We start from the raw sequence: 20,776 nt of genomic DNA on the forward strand, positions 1-20,776 counted from the left end.
GAATGTAGATGTGACATCCTTTAAAGACATTTGTTTACTAATTGATCATCAAAAGCGTGCTTAAAATCAAATCATTAGTATGTGTACTAAAAAGTTTGAAAGATACTAAATTTCAATTTGTTAAGCTTAAAAAATCAAAATATTAATAACTGAGAGTTGGCTTTAGCTACTTATTGTTTCAATATGGCGACAACCTTTTTGAGGTTCAAATCATACCAATCTACGCAAAGTTGACGCTGGAAAGTCTCTGCAAGAAGGGTTTCGGTGGTGTGACTTTTGAGCCACCCCAATCACAGTTAAACGGTACGTTGGAATCAGTAATAAATGCTAAGGCCAGAATGCTTGGGAATTTACAATGACAAATTGCTGAGAAACTTGTTTTGACTTGTCCTAAGTCTCTTAACTCAGTAACTGCACTCTCTGCAAGCTACGTATAGATCTTCACTTGAGAAACAAAATACTGCATAGATTGAGACGATCAGATTTTTTAAAAGGTACAGCAACGTATATGTGCACTAAAATATTTTCCCCTATTTGTTTCCTTTCCTTGTCTTCTTCTCTTCTCTTTTCTTCTTGATGTGGATGTTTTGTCAGTGTCAGTTCGAGAAAGCGATTTTTTCTCTTCTGGCAGTTACTTAGTTCAAATTCAACTTGTGTTAATCACTAAATGTGATGCATCACTGAACCTGTTTCAGAATTATTATAAAGGCCTTGTTCGCATGGACAACTCTGGAGAAAGTGACATTGGTATTGGTAAGCTATTTGTTACAGTACTTAAAATTAAATCGTCTGAGAGCTTTCAATTTCATGACCTGTAAAATTAGTAGTAGAACTTCCTAGCTCTTCCACTTCGTTAACTGTATCCTCTTTGGACATGTACACACCCACAGTCAGTGTCACAGTCACACACAAATACTCACACAGACACAGACCTGGGAACCCCTGTTTTGCACTTTGAGTATTCTCAAACAAACTTGGTGCATTTTCAAAAAAATGAGCGTACTTCACACAGCGTTTGCACATCCATGATTAAAACATGCCTCATGCGCGGCCGTCACACCGTTAATTAAGTTTACCTATACATTTTAATTAAACAAATGCTTTTTTCAATTTTTACTGACAAAAACTGTACCGTATTTGACGGACTACAAGCCGCGACTTTAAAAAAAAATCGCATTGCGGCTTATAAAAAGATGCGGCTAAAACGTTACCTAAACTTGAATAGCATTCACCTAATGGAAGTCGCCGCGGATTTTCATTTCGCTCGATTAGCGAATACCGGTACTTTATTAGCTCTCTACTCAAGCCTCGGCGCTTTTCTCTTTCTTTCGCGAGTCTTCGTTTGTCAACAAGTCGTCGTGACAAGCGTACAGAGAAAAACCGAATGTATCAGGATCTCGCGCGCGCAAGATTTCGTTTTTTGTGTCTTGCGATAGTTGGAGGAGCGAGAGCCGCCATGTTGTGTTTTCGTCTGCTCGAAATGTGCGCAAAAGTCGTAAATCATCCCAAAAAAGCTTATTCCGGGCGGGACTACATATGTGTGTGTCGGTTACAAATTGTGTGTGATTGATATTTTTCTTCAAACTTTTTCGCTTTTCTTCTTTGTTTCTCGAAGCTGATCAGTTTCGCCAAATACCGTACTTTCGTTTGCCTGGTTGTTTTGATTGATTGACACGATCTGATTATATTTTTTTCGACGGCGGCTAATATTGTGACGTAATCATGTGCCAAAATACTGGATCGGCTTCAGGATGGGCTTGTGAAGAAAAGTAGTCTAGGAATTTTTCTCGTCGTATTTTTTCCCCACTGACCGTACTGAGCGTATTCTCGACAATCATGCTTACAAAATACGGCGAAATCGTATGGGTTCCCAGGTCTGCACACACTCATGCACACACGCATGCACACACGCACACACTCACGCAAACATTGCACACACACAAACACAACCATCACACACACACACACACACACACACACACACACACACACACACACACACACACACACACACACACACACACACACACACACATGCACGTTCAGGCAACTTCTGTTACTTTTGTTTATTTCTCAAGATTGTCTTTGTCAGTATGTGTATCTGTGTAGTTTATTAACAGGTGGTGGAGTGACACCAATCATGGGGTCACCTGCAGCTGGCTATTGTGGTCAGGTATTGGATTCAGACAGCGACACTGAGTTCTCACCTGTGTTGAGGAGAGAGCGGGCACTTAGAAAGCAGACTGAGAAGAAGAAACGCAGGGGAAATGTTGAAGTCAGCTTTAACATTGGTAAGTCGTAAATCTGGTGCTTTTTCAAGTATCTTGCCATTTTTAGCATGGGAAAGTTGAGAAAGAAGATTGAGCAAAAAAAATGCATAACACAACGTCCAAGTTTTTGAATAAATGCTTGAATAAAATAAAGTGGTTTTTTTCTTCTTTTTTATTTTAATAGTTTATTTCAAAGCAGAAATAGTCTGATCAGTAAATAAGAATCTGTGCAGATGGCGAGTGTTCTTGGCCATCCAAAACTATAAAACGTTGAAGGAATTCTCATTGAATTAATACCAATACAACTCAATTGATTTGTTTAGTTAAAAAAAAAAAATTAAAAAAAAAAGTCTGAAGAATTTGGCATTAATGCCATCTGCTCTTGATGTAGAACAACTCTGTCTGCCATCTAGACCTATATGATATTGAACCGATATCTGTTGACTGCTGACAGCTTGTTAAAAACCAGGTGAAATGATTGTTGTTTCATTGATAGTTTACTTTCTTTTGTTTATACATTGCTTGATGATTTTGATGTGTGATATTTTTTAACAGCGGAAACAAGTAGCAGCAAACCTCTGAGTCAAGACTATCTCAACAGCATTTATGAAGAACTCCAAGCTATCAGTGAAAAGCTGAAGGTAAGTATTAGGCTTATTACTATTAGTATAATAAAGTTCAACCTGAATCTGCTTTTATGTCATCTTTTGCAAAGCAAGTTTATCCAATATGTTGAAGTTACATGTTGTCATTTAGTTTTTATTAAGTTTTGGTCAAAAAATATATTTCTTGATAATGACATCTGATGAAAACCTTGGTGGCATGCCAGGAAATTGAATGCCAAGTGAGAAAAGAGTGGGAAACTGCTGGATATAGTCTAAGATTCTCTGCTTAATTAGGTCATTACTTTTCCGGTGCTGGACTAGGGATAAACAGTTAACCATGGGCACATGATATAGACATTATCTTATGGACTGTACGATTCTAATACATAACAATTTCCTTCCAACAGGGTGAGAATCACCTACTTTATGAACGGGAGCAGAAACTAAAGGAAAGGGAGCGCATGCTGAGCATCTCCCAGAGTAACCTTCAAACCATCACCGACCACCAGGCCAGACAACAAGTAGCGGCTGTTCAGCAGGTAATCAAATCCTCTACATTCACTGAAAAGTGTTTACGTCATTTGGCAACGCTTGTTGTTGCTGGGGTTGGCAAGACATGCTCAGTTGCCTGCGGGATACATTAATATTTAGATATTTTACATGAACATTATAGACAATGGCTGTTAAAGGGGGAGAGAGAGAGAGAAAGGGGGGATTTAGATAGAGAGAGGGGGAGAGAGAGGGAGGGGAGGGTAGAGTTAGAGAGGGGGAGAGAGAGATCGAGAGAGGGGAGAGAAAGAACGAACGGACGAACTTTATTTTACAAGGATAAAGGTTTGAGGCACATTGCCTTGTCTAACAACCTGTACTTGAACAAATACAGATTGTGACACGTTTTAGGATGTTCTAGGAGTATGCTTTTAGTAGCTGACATTACATACTGTGATCTATAGAGTGGGTTTTAGTATGGTGACACCTCTGTGACGCGATGAAGCCAGACTATGTTTTAGCAGCTGGTTATATTATCGGAATACACATCTAGTATGTTTTAGTAGTTTTAGCCGTTCTTTAACCACTGTGATGTGTTGGAAGAGTTTATTTTTATGTGCTGTTTTAGAGGTACATTTTATCAGTATGGAACATGTTCAGTTCGGGAACAGGGGTTGGAGAGGGGGGGGGGGGAGTGGTGGGGGGGGTCCTAGGGGTTCTGATAGCTCTTAGAGTTTCATAGTTCTCACCATGTATGTATAGTGTATGTATTAGTTACTGTGATACCAAATTGTCTTACCCATGTATGTATGATGCTATGCGCCAGTGATGTATGAATGCTATTTATTTTTGTTTTTATCACACAGCAAGCTGCTTTCCTCGTGTATTTTTTATGTTCATTCATGTATTGTACACTTGGCAATAAATTATCTATCTATTATCTATATCTATCTATCTATACTAAAGATATTATATTCACTAAAAAAAAGCATACAAATGGAACGAATTGATAGATGAAAAATGCTAAATGCAACCAGAATATAAAATGGAAACGAAACTAATGCGAAGAAAGTTATAAAGACCACAATAAACAAGAAAGGTAATGAAGAGAGAGAGAAAAAAAAAGAGAGAGAGAGAGCGTTTTCTGTCACAGAAATGTTGCAGTGCATTGGGACTTTTTGTGTGGACAAATATCGAGTTGATTTTGTGGTGCCACTTTCTCTGTCATGAATATTCAATGATGCTTGTTCTGCTTCCGGTGCTTTAATTGTAACCTATCTTTTCTTGCAGAAATACCTGAACGAAATAGCACATCTGGAGCAGGCACTTAAAGAGAAAAATAAAGAAAATAAACGCCTGAAAGAAAACTTTGAAACAATGAAGCAAGCAAATGACATGTTCAAGAAGGAGGTGAGTCACAGTTTGTTCTATATAACAATGATATTACGGGGTTTAGTTTTTCTCTTACAATACCTGATCATGTTCTCAGGTCTGTCTAATTATCTTGTCAGTACATTCAAATTTATACAGTTTCATTTATCTTTTCTCATTTGAGGAACATTGTCTGTTTGCAATTACAGTATAACATTTCAACGAATGTTTGTTATTTTAAACTAAAACATTTCCAATGATTATCAATATAATCATTAATATTTTCTCATTTGAGCAACATTCTGAGCTTGCATTGATAAAATGTCAATGCATTTTTGTTATTTTAATTTGGGGCCCAAGGACTGTTATGCCGGGGTGGAAGTAGAGATAAGCGCCTACTTCCCAAGAAATGCTCCATATGGCTTCGTGTCTCCAAACACCTCTGACAGTCAAATCCAGCTCCTGGCCTTCACGTGGCGGGCCCTGTCTTCGACTAACAGGAGAAGGGATGCAGGCGGGTCACTGGCGCCTTAAAACCAGCTGCTTCGGGCAGATGGGGCTCGTTAACCTTGGATGGTCGCTCATCTAGGAGAAGGACAACTCCGATTTCAAAACCCGCACTGCCTTGTGTGCGCCTTGGGAAAGGCAAAGGCTACGAGAAGGAAAACTTCGACGTCAAACCCGGGTAGAGTGGACTCGACAGCCCAGCAAGGCAGCTACTCTTGGGGAGGAGGCAACCCTGAGTAAGAACCTCAACCACCGAAGACGGAAGACAGCAGCCAACTTGGCGTGGGGAGAAAATCGGCTGTCTACGCTTCCACGATAATATAAATCGAACGCAGAAGAAGAAGAAGTTATTTTAATTTAAACATTTCCTATCATTATTATCATTTATACTTTCTCATTTGAGCAACATTCTCAGCTTGCAATGATAAAATGTCAACGCATGTTTGTTATTTTAAACTTCAACATTTCCTATCATTTACAGGCCGGGGTCCTTCAAGCTCACAATGATAAATTGAGTAAGCAGAATTCAAGTCTTCAAGCAAGGCTGTCAAACCTTCAGGTATACAGTTGTAACATGTGTAATGAACTTACTGTTGTTTTTGTTATTTTTCTTGCTGTTGTCTTTAACGGAGAGGATGCCTCTTGTCTTGACTTAAAGATATGCTGTGTATGGCTGATGGAATAGTTCTTGCCTGAGTCAGTTTGTGTTGTAGGTAGTTTTGTTTGTGTGTGTCATGTGTGTTTGTGCGTACAGTGGAGTCCAGCTATAACGAACCTGGGTATAACGAAATCCCTCTTTAAATTACATATTATTACCCAACTCACATATAGCAATTAACTCTAGTTCAGTGCTGGTAACGCTGTACACGTTCCCCTTGGTAACAAGGGAGACCACCCTAAAAAAGAGTGATCCATCCCATAATATCAGACCGATGTCCGGTCCAACATCCGTATGCGTGCGCATACGCCGCCATTTGTATCATTCTCTCTCAGCGGTTCAACTGGGAAGGACGCTCCTGATGTACGCTCCTGCTGTCTTCAGCATTTTGTCTTAGTCTTTGGCTTTGGCATCTCCCCTTGGTCGTCGCCTAACTGTTCACCTTTACCTACGCTGCGTGGTGAGATCTTTCCGGTTTGTTATAACTTTAGCGACGTTTTTCGTCGCTCGTTTTGTACTTGTGAAATTTTTCTGAAATTGTTTTTCTTTGAAATTTTTCGTGAGTTCTTTCGCTATGGCGGAGGCTGCGCTTGTTGATAGCGCCAAAAGGAAGCCTAGTTCGAGGCAGGTTTCTGACGATACGCCTCCAAAACGTAGCTCTAGGAGAGAGAAGGGCGCAGGAAAATCCGCGTCTGTTTCTTCTGATTCAACTTCTGTTAAATCTCCCGTGTTAGCAGACGTCAGTTTAACTTCCGGTCAGGCTTGTTTACGTTCTGGCAAGAGTGGTGTTTCGGGCAAAGCTTCTTCTTCTTCTGCTTCTGCTTCTGCTTCAACTTCAGATGGCTGCCCTGGGTTAGCGCCAACTGAAGTTGCGTCTTTATTGTTGACTTTGAGCGCTCAAGTTTCGACACTTGCGTCGGAATTATCTTCCACTAGGGAGGAATTACGAGCGCTTCCGTCTGGTGTTTCTGATGTTCTCTCCTTAGCACAGGTACGGCAGTCTCCTGCAGTTCCGGCTTCGACTTCCGCTTTGCCTTCGGCGACTGTGACTCGGGCGGATGTCCATGCTTCGCAGGATGGGAGTACCAAGTTGGTGTCTCTCCTTTATGGGACACCAGTTCAAGGTATGTCTACACCGCTTGCCGGTGTGCGAGCTCAGGGGGCTCTCTCTGGCGTTGGTAGTCGTGAGAGTTCCCACGAGCAGCGAAAGGACGAACGCCTCCGTACGTCTCTTTATGAGAATATCGGGGACCGTTTTAGTCCTCTTCCGCCCGGGGGGCAGGAAGTGGTCGGTTCTGCCGACGATAAACTGTCTGATGTTCTGCCTCCTGGCTCTGAGCTTGATCTCGAGTCGGAGGTTAGGGCGGATGACGGGGATGCCTCAGTGGTAGAGGATTCCCAGCCTTGAGAGACGGACCGCGGGTGTCCGTCTGTAGGTCAACCTCCTGCGTCTGGTTTCCAGCAGGGCGGTGTGACTGAATAGGCCGCGGTGGCCTACCTGACTCGATGGCGAGCAGGAAGGCTAACGACACCCAGCTTTCTTGCTGTTTTTAGTTGTCCAGCGCAGTGACGTGGGCTAACGGAAATGGCATTTAAGTTATTGGTGACTCTGGGGCTGACCATGGGTGTCATTCTAGGGTCACCTACCTGACTACGATGGCGAGCAGGAAGGTTAACGAGGGTGCGTCCATGGGATGGACGACACCCAGCTTAACTTGCCGTTCAAGTTGTCCAGCGCAGTGACATGGTCGGCGGAAAACGGCATTTAAGTTTTGACCGGAAGGGGTGGTTGAGAGCAGGGCGTAACTGACTCCACCTCTTTCCGGTTCCGACTTCTGGAAGTTCGGAGGAACAGGATGTTCTCTTCAGCTTTCGGGGATCGTTGTCCATTGCCCTGGAGTTGGCATATGGCCACGTGTAGCCGGGTTCTCCGGTGAAAGTGGTGTACGTTCGCGCGAGGAATGTAGCACGCATTTTCGTGGCTGGGCAACGTAAGCTTCCGCCCTGGGGGCAGGAAGTTGTTGGGCTGGGTGATTCTTGGATTGGCCATGCGAGTCTCTCTGGGGGTCACCTTCCTAACTTTGATACCGAGTAGGAAGGTGATGTTTGGAGAGGTGTCCACGGTGGTGGATGTCACCCAGCTTAACTTGCCGTTCAAGGTGTCCAGCGCAGTGATGTGCGCAGTGATAAACGGCATTTAGGACTTGACAGGAAGGAGTGGCTGAGGAATATTTTTGCCTCGTCCACCCCTGCCTTTGTTCGACGACTTCCGGAGTTTGGAGGAACAGTAGGTTCACTTCCGCGGCTGGGAATCGTCGTTCATTGCCCTGTAGATGGCATATTTCTTGTAGTTTTGACTTCCGCTTCCTCCTGGGGGGCAGGAAGCGAGCAGTAAGGCTGGTTCCTTGTTGGATAATTTGAGTCAAACAGGAAGGCAGCTTCCGGATTGCACGGTTGTGCTTGACGGCTGTTCAGATGTAGGTGCTTCCGCATTAACGATTAGCACTGTATTCAGGTTCCATTTCAAGTTAGCAAGGGCAGTGGCGCTCGCAGCTGTAATGGGTCGAGGTTCTATGGAATCTTCCGGTGTGTTTCTATACAACCGGTTGGTTCTCATGTTTACTTATCCACGGCCGGTTTCGCTTCCGCTTTTGCGGCTGCATCTTCCGGTTACAGGATGGGACAGCCTTCTACTGTTAACACTGCGTTGGTAGTCGGCACTTTTCAGCTTTTGGCTTCCGGTTCCGTTACTGCGGTTCCTTTGCTGTTATACAGGCTGTATCCACTTCCCCTTCCAGTCTTCCAGCTGGCATGGGACAGGTGGATGGAGATCTGGTCATGGAATTCTGGCGTTTGAAATTTTCTGTTTTTTCGAAAATTTTCCGATGTTGGCAAGTTTAGCCTTATCGGGATGGGTGACTGGGTCTCATCATTTCGATGATCATTATAATGCTTTTGAACAGGAGGGAGGCTCTTACTTCACTTGTGTCGCTGTTCGCGGCAGTTCGTAGTTGTTTTGAGCTTTCCGAGGAGAATCTTTGAGTGTCAAGCCCTTAGATCCTCCGTCGGGATCCTTTGTGCTTGTGGAAGTTTTCACAAGCGAGTCTTCTTTGTCACCACTTGGCTCTTCCTTGGTGGACAACGCGTGACCTGTGGCGAGGGTGCTTGGGCTTGTGTTGCACGCTTAAGTAGCGTGTCACTCACGGAGCGCTTTCTGTAGGCTTCGGTTAACGCCAAGCCTAAGAACTTAGGTTCTCTTTTTGCGTTCTACGGGACCGCCCTCGGGTTTGGCAAACATCCATTGGGTTTTTGATAGCAAGGAGAAACTGTCTGTAAGATCAAGGTCTCCTAGCTCGGGTAGATTGTCTCATCTTTTCTTTTTGATGGGCTCTTTTGTACTTGTTTTTATTTTCTCTCGCCTGGGCGGTTACGTTCTGAATGGCTATCTTTGTGGTCCTGCAGGACGCAGATACAAAGGATGTTGCTTTGCCGTCTTTTACCTAGGAGTAAGCCTTTGCCTTCAAAGTTTTGTTCTTTTGGCGTGACTTTAATCTCTTTCTCGTTTGAAAGTTATCTCTTTGAATCCGCTGCTATGCACGCGGGGTTTTTCCTTCTAAGAGAAGCTCATGGTAAAAGGGAAAGCGTTAGGCAGGCCTTGGCGGTTTGTTTGTTTCCAAACGAAAAGCTTCAGGCTGGCTGTTGTCTATTTTAGCTTTGGCTCGATACCCTCGCTTTCACAGGGCTCTTTCATAGATCTGTTCGGCGACCTTTTGGTCTCACAGACGGGTCTTTGCAATCTTGGTTCCCAGACCTCTTAAGGCTGGCAAGAAGGCATCTTTGCTTTCTCACATTCGTTTTACACGGATGTCTACTGTAGGGGTATCCTTGAAATTCTCAGGGGCTTCCGCCTCGACTCTGGATTTGGTTCAGAGTCTCTATAGGGTTTTTGTGTTTTGTTCACTTGCCACTTTGACTGGCTTGGTTCAAAGTGCTTTTTTCTTACGGAAAGAACTCCTCTTCTTTCTGTTTATTGCAGGTGGCTATCCACCTTTCTTTTTGGGTTTCCGTGTTGTCTTCCATGTCTTATTTAAGACTTTATGAGATTTCGGTCACGTTGTTACGGCTTGGTGCAGCTTGGCTTTACCCTTTTTTCAAGGCTAGCCTGGCGATTTATCACGGAAAACGGCTAAGCTTACTCTAGTAGCTTCTGTGAGAAGTGGGAGTAAGCGTGCTGTCTGGCTATTTTGAATAAAGACAGCTCTTTTAAGAAAGACGGATCTTTGACTTGTGGGTTTTCTTTGAAATTTTCTGGCATTTGAGCGGAAAATAGGGAAAACCAGCTTCGAATTGCATTCTCAATTCATGAAGTGAGAGTTGGGCTCCTTTAGAGTCGCGTTTAGCCAATTAAACTTTTCGAGGTTCGAAGATTTTTCTGACTCGCACGGATCTTGTTAGATTAGTGAATCAAAGGTCACTTTCCTTATCTTTCATCTCGGTCGTGATTGAACCTCGGCATTTAAGCGGTAATGGGGGCAACCAGCTTCCAATTGCACTTTCTTTTCTTGAAGCATGAGTTTGGTTCCTTTAGAGTCACGTTTAGCCAGTTTAACATTTCGAGTTTCGAGGATTTTTCTGTCTTTCACGGATCTTGTTAGATCATTGAATCAAAGGGCATTTGCCTTATCTTTCATCTCCGTCGTGGTTTAACCTTGAACGGTTGAAAACGACGTTAAACACTGAGTTATGGAGGGAAGAAGGTCTATCTACTCTGGTAGAGGTATGACGTTTTGTAGTCAACCTTACCTAGATGGACTGCTACACTGGATTCTTGCTCCTGGGGAGCTTGATGTGGTTATTTGTCCGGTGAGGACGCTCAGAAGGTACCTGTCACGGACTCGGCAATTGGTCAGAAAGTCAGAAGCTTTTATGATATCGCTTAACACAGCAGGTGTAAGGATATTGCGAAAGGGACTTTAACCAAGTGAGTCTCCATGTTGATCACACAGAGGTTTACCTGTTGACAATCACAGTCTGGAGATGTTAGGGCAGTTTTGCCTTTCTCTATAGCTAGAACGTTTGAGGCAAGGGCATGGGCCTCCTCTTTGGCAGTCCTCCGGTCGGGCCTTTTTGGCTGAAGTACTGGAGTCGGCTTACTGGCGGTCTGAGGAGGTTTTTTTATTAACTTCTACCTCAGAGGCGTCTTGTTACAGGACGGCAGTTCCGCGTTACCGGTTGTGGTAGTCGCAGGACAGGTTCTAATATCGTAATTTTCGCTATATACCCGCCACCTATAGTAGCAATCTGCTATATGTGAGTTGGGTAATAATATGTAATTTAATCCAAAATTTTAATAATAAATTTTCATTTAATTAATATACTTACCCAACTCACATCGTTTAAACCCTCCCGCCTCCCCGCTGTGGTGGTATTGGGTTCTAAAAAAGTAGTGAGTTGGGCTTCGTTCGAATGATACAAATGGCGGCGTATGCGCACGCATACGGATGTTGGACCGGACATCGGTCTGATATTATGGGATGGATCACTCTTTTTTAGGGTGGTCTCCCTTGTTACCAAGGGGAACGTGTACAGCGTTACCAGCACTGAACTAGAGTTAATTGCTATATGTGAGTTGGGTAAGTATATTAATTAAATGAAAATTTATTATTAAAATTTTGGATTTAACAAACTGCCATTGATTTCCCGGCAGACAGCCTTCTATTTCTTACTTGTTACTTTCCGGCTACATCAAACCTTTTGCACTCATTTGCATAACGAACCCCTCTTTTAACAAACACGTTTTCATCGCCCCAGAGCCGTTTTGTCTCGAAAAGTCACAAGGCTACAACGAACTGATGTCAATAATTGTCTCCAAAGACAAAAATACACAAACACAAGTGCACATCGCTTGATGAGCGAACTCTGAACAAACTAACAGCGGGAGGTGCACGGAACAGATCGAACCAAAACCGAAAGTTGTGGTGACGTCATGATATTTTGCGATGTACGTCAGCGAAACTCGTGCACATGTGGTCTGTCTTGCTAAAAACAATGGCTGACGAACATGGTTTCGAAATCTGGAACTGTTTTTTTTTTTTCTCCGATTCGTGACCGAGTGACGCGATATAGAACCACGCGTTCGTTTGAATCAATACTCTCCTCAGGCAGTGAAGTCTCCTAAATTGCTCAACACTGTGGACAGTCCGGAGTGCAGTTATGTCCCGTGAATGAGCGAGTCAAAGTTTTACTTTTATCGTGAAAACTGACGCTAACCCCCCGCTGTTAGTTTGCCTCTCTCTAATGGATTATATTATGAAGCTGTTGAAAACATGCAGAGATTGTACTCTCCAAGGAAAGATCGATGGGACGAGCGTAAAGAGCATAATTGTAAAGTTATGATGTTGCGCTATATAAATGCTCATTTATTATTATTATTATTATTATTATTATTATTATTATTACGATCATTTGAAGGTGATTGGAAAAACTTGTCTTGAGGCCATTTAGGGTTGAAAACTCTACAGCGAATTACTGATATAACGAACTAAAATGTATAGATCTCCCTTGAGATTTGTTGTACCCGGACTCCACTGTACGTGCATGTCTATGGCAGTTTCTGCATGTATTTGCATCCCTGTATGTGTCTGTTTACCTGCATGTGTCTATATGCCTGCATCTGTGTCTGTGAGTGAGTGTCTGTGTGTGTGTCCAATGGCATTTCAGTGATGTTTCTTAACGTCAACATATATAGCGCATTCTGGATGGTTGAATGAGACGTTGGGCTGACAAACCTGGCCTCATGGTATTGATGTAAAAATAGGTAAGGTTGACATTTTCAGCAGAAGCATTATGAAGGACTAGTTGATTTGTTCTGTTCTTCAGTTACCGATTGTTTGTGTTGTTGGTCAATCTGTTGACTCAAGCATAGATTTGATGACTGATTTATCTACACAGAAGAAACAAGAATTTGAACAGAGGCAGAGAGAAGGGGAAGTGAACACACAACAGCTGGAGTTGGCTCCCAAGGCAACAAAAGGCAGCAAAGAAAGTAAAGAGCTGGAGGAGAAACAATCAAAGCAGCTGAAATCAAAGGTGAGTTTAGTTTTGTTGTTTCTCAGACTGCCATAACTGATTTGATAAATATGTGTGCTGAGTGTTGTTGCTGGGCTGTTTGTGTGTGTGCTTCAAATGGTTTAGCTGTGGTTTCAAAGAAAGGATTGGGTAAAGATGAAAGTAATCTTAGTAAGTAAAATTCTTAGTTTGGGCAGTAGTAGCCCAGCAAAAATCAAAAGGACTGTTTTCTGTACCTCTTTATTTTTTTCCATCAAGGTTTAACTTGAGGAATCTTTGTTCTTCTACTTACTACCTTTGGTCAAGTTTTAACTTCAAACCTTTTTATACTGTATCTGTTCCAGTCAGCCTATATGTCAATGTAGACAGGCGTAATAGCCTAATGGATAAAATGTCGGTTTCCCATGCAGAAGGTTGATTGTTTGAATGCTGGTCACACCTGGTGGGTTATGGGTGGAGATTTTTCCGATCTCCCAGGTCAACTTATGAGCAGACCTGCTAGTGCCACATCCCCCTTTTGTGTGTACATGCAAGCACAAGACCAAGTGCGCATGGAAAAGATCCTGTGATCAATGTCAGAGTTCGGTTGGATATAGACACAAAAATACAAAGTATGCATCCCCCAAAATCAGCGTATGGCTGCCTAAATGGTGGGGTAAAAACGGTCATACATGTACGAACCCACTCATGCAAAAAACACAAGTGTACGTGGGAGTTTCAGCTAATGTACAAAGAAGAAGAATGTGTCAATGTGTGTTATTATTGTGCGTTGGACTTTGTAATGAAATTTTGCATTTTAATTTGTATCCTTTCTTGAAACAGGTTGATTTATATCTTGAATGTGTGTTTTGTGTTTAGGGGACACGGAGTCCAGTGTACGACATCATGTCAGTGTTGTTAGAATGGGTGTGCGAAGCTCATCTCCGACAGTCCATGACAGAACAACCAACGCATCCCTCTGAAAGATTCTGTGCCACTGACTTTCTGCAGGACAAAGTTCTCAGGGTAAAGTTAATTCCTTCCTATGTAAACTTTGGTCTGTGATTTGGAAGTCTTTATTTTCACACTTTTTTTACAAAAGATGATCACATTTCTTTTCTTGAATTATGCTGAGCCTTTAGATGTAAGGCAATATATTTATGATTCAGTGGACTTCTGATTCAAAATTTTCTGATAACCCTCTAAACTGTCAAATACAAAGTATTGTTAAAAATCCCCAATCCTTAATAAGAAATGTTTCTTTATGTGCAGCTGCTGCCATCGTTTGTTGAAATCCTGCGCGAGAGCCAGCTGAGCAACGTTAAGCGCTCTCTACCTTGTCTTCAGTTCGTCTACTGGTCTCTACTCCTCATGGAACAAGGCACAAGTCAGCAGGTGAGGTGCTGTTGTTTGAAGCAGTGATTCATTTTGCTCTTCTGTGTTTTAATAGCCATGTGTACAACCTGTGGCCGATGTTATGTTAGAAATGCAACATGGTCTTCTTATTAACATAAATCCTGCACCATATCCACAGCTTGATTGTAAGGGAAATTAAGTGCGATTCTACAGCCAAGTCTTATTTAACTGTTAACTCAAGCAGTGAGCAGGAGATCATTTTGGAGATCATGGAAGCTTTTCTAGGCTTTTATGTGAGATAGAGCACCCCTCCAGCATCACACATAGCAAAAATCTACAGCCAGTCTGCTATCCGTGCTGACTGAACATTTTTTGCTGAATTAATTTTGTACCTGCCACCTGTGTCAGTCTGCCAAGTTATACCATACAGTCGACTCCGGTTAATCGGCCACTTTTGGGACTGACTGAACTATGGCCGATTATCCGAAGTGGCCGATTAACCGAACATTTTAACACATAACTACGTATGAAGAAAAGATTCGGTCCCAGGGAAAATTGGCCGATTATCCGGAATTGGCCGATTAACCGGAATTGACTGTACAAAAATCGCATAAGTAGCAGCCAGAATGTAGATTTTTAATTTGTGTGCAAGTGGAAGGATGTTCTTGTCCCATGTAAAATTCTGGACTGTTTATGCACACATATCGTGTGCACTAGAAAGAAGGTAATCTTTAAAAATATTTTTTTGTTCGAAAGAAAACATTGCCAAGAAAATTTAAATCAAAGGTAAGACTGGTTGTCAATTTTGATTTCAGCATTTTCAGATTTTCTGTGGTGTAACTTCATAATTACACATACTATGTAAATGTCCACAGAAAGCCAGCCTATCCTCCACGCTGCGTCGACTGGGGGAGGAGATCTACCGGCCTCGCTGGCTGAGGGTGATGGAGGAGGGGGTGTCCAGTGTCAGCCTCGTTCTGTCATCAGAGGCAGGCGACTCTGCAGGGGACGCTCCCCGTGACGCCCTTTTTCTGCGCAGCCACAACCAGCACGTGCGTCTCTTGTCGTGTGTCATCATACTGAAAACTCTGTCACAAGGTGAGGGGGGATGAATGTAAATAAAAGTAAGCTTGGAGTAAATGGCATGCTCATGTGTGTGTGTGTGTGTATGTGCAGGCGTGTGTGCGTGCGTGTGTGCATGCTTGCGCATGTGCATATGTGCGTGTGCGTGCCTGCGTGTGTTTACAGTATACTTTGGAGCTCAATCGTGGCTGAGGCAATTTTATAGAATACTCACCAGATTGTGAGTGATGGTATAGCTCTAAATCAGTTCAGGGGATGTGTTTGCAGAGAATGTTCTACTTTGAATATTTGTGTTGAATTATTTGTGTGCAGCGGACGTACTGGCTCATGCATTTGACGTACTGAAGGTGGAGCTGAAATCAGAGGTTGCCAAAGAACTGTTTCTGTACTACCAGGCCACGCCAGTCATCACACATTACCTCAAACCCACCAACAAGGTAGGTTGCATCTTCTGTCTCATCAGTTTTTGTTGTTGATGGAGGAGTGATAGAATGCTCGAGATTTTGAGATGCAACAGATGGACAAGCAGAAGCAAAAATGTATTGGATAGAATTACAACTTTCTGCAGTTTCTGTCTTACAAGATTTTGCTCAGTACATATTTTGATTCTTTACAATAATTTGCTGGAGCAGAAATGATGCATGATGTGTGTTAAACCTTGCAGGAGTGGAAGTGACAAGTTATATGTGTGTTAAAAGTAAAACTCACATTTTAGATGAAGACAGTGAGGTGAGGGTGGGGAGCTGTGCAAATGGGGTAGGGGAGTAGGAGTTGGTTGTTGTTAGGGTTACACCCCCATGAGAAAATTCTCTGACAAACAAAGATGTTGAGCATCTTCCTGGTTTGCAAAATGAGAATTTGAAATTTAAACTTGGGGCATATTGTGACCATGGCAACGTGATATCTTGTGCAGGCATTTATGAGCACGGCAGTGGACATCCTGCTGCAGATGTCAACAGATTCCCCCTTCCAGGCAGCATTCCTGGAAAGCTGTAGCAACGAGTCGTTTTTCCGCACAGCAGCCATGGTGATACGCACGCCGCTGTCTGATCCCAGAATCATGGAACGTCTCAGCATCATCCTGCAGAAACTCTCCAAAATCAGGTAGGTGGTTGTTGGATGGGGCATGAACAAATAGAAATTCCTAAGATTGCTGTGTACGACAGGGATATCATTTGGAATCAGTAGTTGGCAAAAAAGGCAAAACTTCTTTCAAATTGCCGAAACTTTAGCTGTCATTTTGGCACATCTGCTGAACTTTTTTGACTGTGGAGAAAAGGTGGCACCAAGAGCTATCTTCATTTTTGGAAAATTATAGAAACTTGTTTGACTTTTACACAAAAAAAACCCCAACAGCATTTTGGTGACATCCCTGTATTAGCAGTGAACTGAGCTTCACTGCTGTTTGCACAACTTTAGGCTGCTAGGACTGTGAAAGGTGATAAGCCCCCTTTTCTTTGCAAAGTTGTTGTCAAAACGCTAACACAGGAAGACAGTGTCCTTATCAAGCTGTAAAACGGGCGGGGGTTGTAGCTCACTCGGTAGCGCGCTGGATTTGTATCCAGTTGGCCGCTGTCAGCGTGAGTTCGTCCCCACGTTCGGCGAGAGATTTATTTCTCAGAGTCAACTTTGTGTGCAGACTTTCCTCGGTGTCCGAACACCCCCGTGTGTACACACAAGCACAAGACCAAGTGCGCACAAAAAAGATCCTGTAATCCATGTCAGAGTTCGGTGGGTTATAGAAACACGAAAATACCCAGCATGCTTCCTCCGAAAACGGCGTATGGCTGCCTAAATGGCGGGGTAAAAAACGGTCATACACGTAAAATTCCACTCATGCAAAAAACACGAGTGTACATGGGAGTTTCAGCCCACGAACGCAGAAGAAGAAGAAACTGTAAAACAACGGGTAGATCTATTTGTCAGGGAATTTTTTGTTTGCTTTTAGGATCATAATGCAGGTTTATTGGCTAACATCTTGAAGTGGTGATTTGAAGTCTTTGTTAAGCTGATGACCAATTTGGACAAGCCTGTAAAAAAAAAATTGTTTTAGTGTAATATACAGCGGAACCCCATTTTTAAGACCCCCCAATTTAAGAGTCCCTCCCTTTTAAGACCCTGTGTTCTCAGATTTCCTGTTCATAACTTCTGTAAATTTACCCCCATTTTAAGACGCCCTCCTTTGTAATAACTAAAGCAGAACAATGGTGACTGCGCATGAAACCGAGAAATAAAAAGACAAAAAAATACTGTACTCACCTGTTTAACGAAGACAATACAAATAACAAAGTATGACGTTGCGTGAGGAAGACCACAGTGTTATTCGTATCATCTTCGTTAAGAACTGAGTTTCTCAGATTTTACAAGGTCTTAAAAGGGGGGTTCGGCTGTACATTTCTACGTACTCATAGAATGCATGATATTCAAACACAGTTGCTGTCTTTGCAGGTCCAACAAGAAGTTCTTTGAGGTGTACACCATTGTGACCATCATTCAAGAACTGCTGAGAAGCTGTGGCAACGAAAATGCCTTCCTCGCCCTCAATCTCAAGTCCATACTCTTCAACCTCAACTCTACTGTATGAGAACACTCGTCTGCTGAAACAAGAGCAACTCTTGTTGCTCTCAACGGTGGTTCTTCCTACTGGATATGCTTGCTGCACTGTGGTACAGTCTGAGCTCAGCTGCTTCGAGATGGTTTTCTGTGGCAGAAGGGCCAAAAGTGGGTTAATTCCCTGTTAGATGCACTTCTTGTAGTTTTTTTTTCCTGTATACAGGAAAACAGATCACACTCAGTCTCGTGTCTTATACCAGGTTGCTGGAAACTGTTGAATTCAGTTTCACTTTGATAAGACTGAAGTACAGCTACGCCGCTTTGAGCAAAAGCATGCTTTACTTCACTACACAGCAGGAGTTAGAACACAACTTGTGCTAAAACAGCTTACAGCACAGTGATTGCGCGGCGTGCTGGTCGAGTGGGCATACCATTGGTGCGTAACGCATTGCGCTACTATGATAGCACAGCTGCCGCATCAGTGTCGTTATTAGGGTTCATTAGTTGTGACTAAAGTGAACGTGATATTTTCTTTGCACTTTGGGGTGGATGTTTGTGCTGGAACGTTTCTAGGTCAACAAACTTTGGGTAAAAACGATCTTTTTGAGGGTGTAGCAAAGAGTCACATGACTTCCAACGAGACTCGAGAAAACCTACAGGGAATGCACCTGCTTTCTGTCAACATAGACTCTCTCTGCTTTACTGTGGCACCAACTTCTCTCAAGATGTCGTCTGACATAGCTCAACTGCAAGCAGAGATTTAATGTGTTGCGCATCTCTGTAAAAAAAGTCTCTGCGTTTGCACTTGACAGAGTTTGTATTTGTTCATGTTCATGTATGAGGACAAAAGTTGTCTCAGACGGAAAGAAAAAGCTTATGGCAAAGTCGATGATGAACTGTGATATTTGTGTTTGGGGCCTTATCCCTTCCTGACCTCATCCCTTGTTTCTCCCAACCATCCTCTATACTTCTACCCTGTTTGTGTGGCATATTTCTTAATTTTCCACCCTGAAAATGTTGAAACAATCATTTGTTGCATCAGTATGACATGACAGAATAAGCAGTTATACCTGCAGCTTAGACAGATTTAAGTCGAAACAACAAATGGGTTCACAAATTGCTTCAGTAAATAAAAATTTGAAACAGGTAAGGTACCTGTGAAGCTAGTCATAATTTTAGTGCTGACAGCACCTGTCAGTGTGTACTGTTGATATCTCTTGGCATGAAGATTAAATCTTACAGGTACAAAAAAGGGTGAACAATTGTATGGACCAGAACACTTGATTAAATCTGCAGCTGGCTGCGAACTTCATGTGAACTTATTGTAAAGAGCTCTTCCTCTGTATCTGTAATATTGAAAATTGAAAAGGAAAATAATTTCCTTTTTGTCCTTTTCTGTGTATTTTGTGTGTACATGTATGTATTTTCATATTTTTGTATAGTTCTTTTTCCCTTAACCCCTTGACTGCCTTAGGCCAAAAAAAAGAGGTCTGTTTACGGTAACATAGGCCAAAAAAATAGGGTCGGTAGGTCGGGATTTTTTTTTTATTATTTTTTTCCCCAAAAACCATATTTTTACGTTATCTTGCAAAAAGCCCAGATTTTTTTTTTTTTTTCCCAAATGCCCAAAAAAAGTCTAGGGTCGCGTGAAAAAAATAGTCGGTCGAGTTACCGTAAACAGACTATTTTTTTTTGTGCCTTATGACGGGTATACCCGTCATGTGCCTGTGCAGCCGCAGCGCCTATAGGACGGGTTAACCCGTCACCTCAGTTCAGGAATTTTCCAGAAATGCTACGTCACTGCTGACACACAAATAGCAGCCAATGGCTTGGTAGGATACCTCATTCTCATGAATAAACATAAATGGTGACGCGGTTTTGCGTCTGAAGGCTATTTTCGGCCTTGGCGGCAGGAAAAGAGAGAGAAAGCTCGACTCGTCAAAATGGCTAACGGGGACAGTCGACTGGGCCCTAGTAGAGTAAAGCAAAGACGGACTGACACTACAGGCGGTGCAAATGATTATGGATACTGACAGGGGAAGGGGGAGATCTTCTTTCAAACGATTCGTTGGAAACAGGTAGATGACAGTGATTATGATCCTTTCTTGGAGCAAGCAAAACAGCCACCTGTGTTTGATCCACAGGCACCGGAAGATGCGCCGGACTGATTTTTCAAAAGTTCATATTTAAACATCATTATAAGCCAAGCTAATTATTATTTCCATGTTTAGACACTAAAAACAGATTCTTGGTTCAATTTCCTTTAAAAAATAACATAGGTATTACTTACCTACCTACTGCCAGTTTGGAGCTCGAATTTTTTGTGAATTATTACACCCCGAACTCCAAAATTCCCTGGCAATCAGGAATGCACATAAGTAAGTTTTGATTGGCAGCAAAAGGGTTAAAAGTTAAAAAGAAAATCATTGAGCTCTTGAGAATGTATTGATAAAACAATTTTTTTTTTAAATCTTATGACCCCGTGGTATGCTAAGACTGTAAGAGAGTGTGTCACGTTGTCTTTGATGATTATTTTATGCATTCAGATACTTTTATTGAATGTTATTAAAACTGATATGATTTATCAATGCAGCTTCCTATAGCTCTTGCCTTTTTGTTCTTGTGCGTTTTTCACAATAATGATAAGAATAACAAAACTTATTTAATATATTCAGGAAATTACAATGAAGCTCAGTCACAAATTACCACTGGCTGTACAAACAAATTATTTACAACAGCAATCAAAAACCAATGAAAAAAGAAGAAAATATTATGATAAGCTATAAGTATTTGATTACATTAAAGCCAATTACATTAAATTCTAAAATTCTTAATTT

The 20,776-nt window shown here is 42.2% G+C and overlaps 1 protein-coding gene across 1 annotated transcript; it reads left to right on the forward strand.

Annotated features, from left to right (window-relative positions):
* Nucleotides 1-181: 181 nt before the first annotated feature.
* Nucleotides 182-20,527, forward strand: LOC138969124 (coiled-coil domain-containing protein 138-like). The gene is made up of 14 exons (XM_070341843.1): nt 182-303; nt 696-753; nt 2,121-2,291; nt 2,826-2,911; nt 3,283-3,414; nt 4,655-4,774; nt 5,724-5,801; nt 12,852-12,989; nt 13,827-13,973; nt 14,220-14,342; nt 15,179-15,401; nt 15,699-15,823; nt 16,300-16,490; nt 17,835-20,527. The coding sequence occupies exons 2-14, from the start codon at nt 720-722 to the stop codon at nt 17,968-17,970; spliced, it is 1,704 nt and encodes a 567-aa protein (XP_070197944.1). The 5' UTR covers nt 182-303; nt 696-719; the 3' UTR covers nt 17,971-20,527.
* The last annotated feature ends 249 nt before the right edge of the window (nt 20,528-20,776 follow it).

Source organism: Littorina saxatilis, linkage group LG6 (genome assembly GCF_037325665.1).
Source record: "Littorina saxatilis isolate snail1 linkage group LG6, US_GU_Lsax_2.0, whole genome shotgun sequence".
In the NCBI taxonomy this organism is placed as follows: domain Eukaryota; kingdom Metazoa; phylum Mollusca; class Gastropoda; order Littorinimorpha; family Littorinidae; genus Littorina; species Littorina saxatilis.

Bases quoted from the DNA above. Each gene is read 5' to 3' on its own strand.
- LOC138969124 (XM_070341843.1), top strand. From the start codon at position 720: ATGGACAACTCTGGAGAAAGTGACATTGGTATTG. The intron at 12,990-13,826 runs GTGAGTTTAGTT...TTTTGTGTTTAG, and splicing joins CAAAGCAGCTGAAATCAAAG to GGGACACGGAGTCCAGTGTA. The intron at 16,491-17,834 runs GTAGGTGGTTGT...CTGTCTTTGCAG, and splicing joins CAGAAACTCTCCAAAATCAG to GTCCAACAAGAAGTTCTTTG.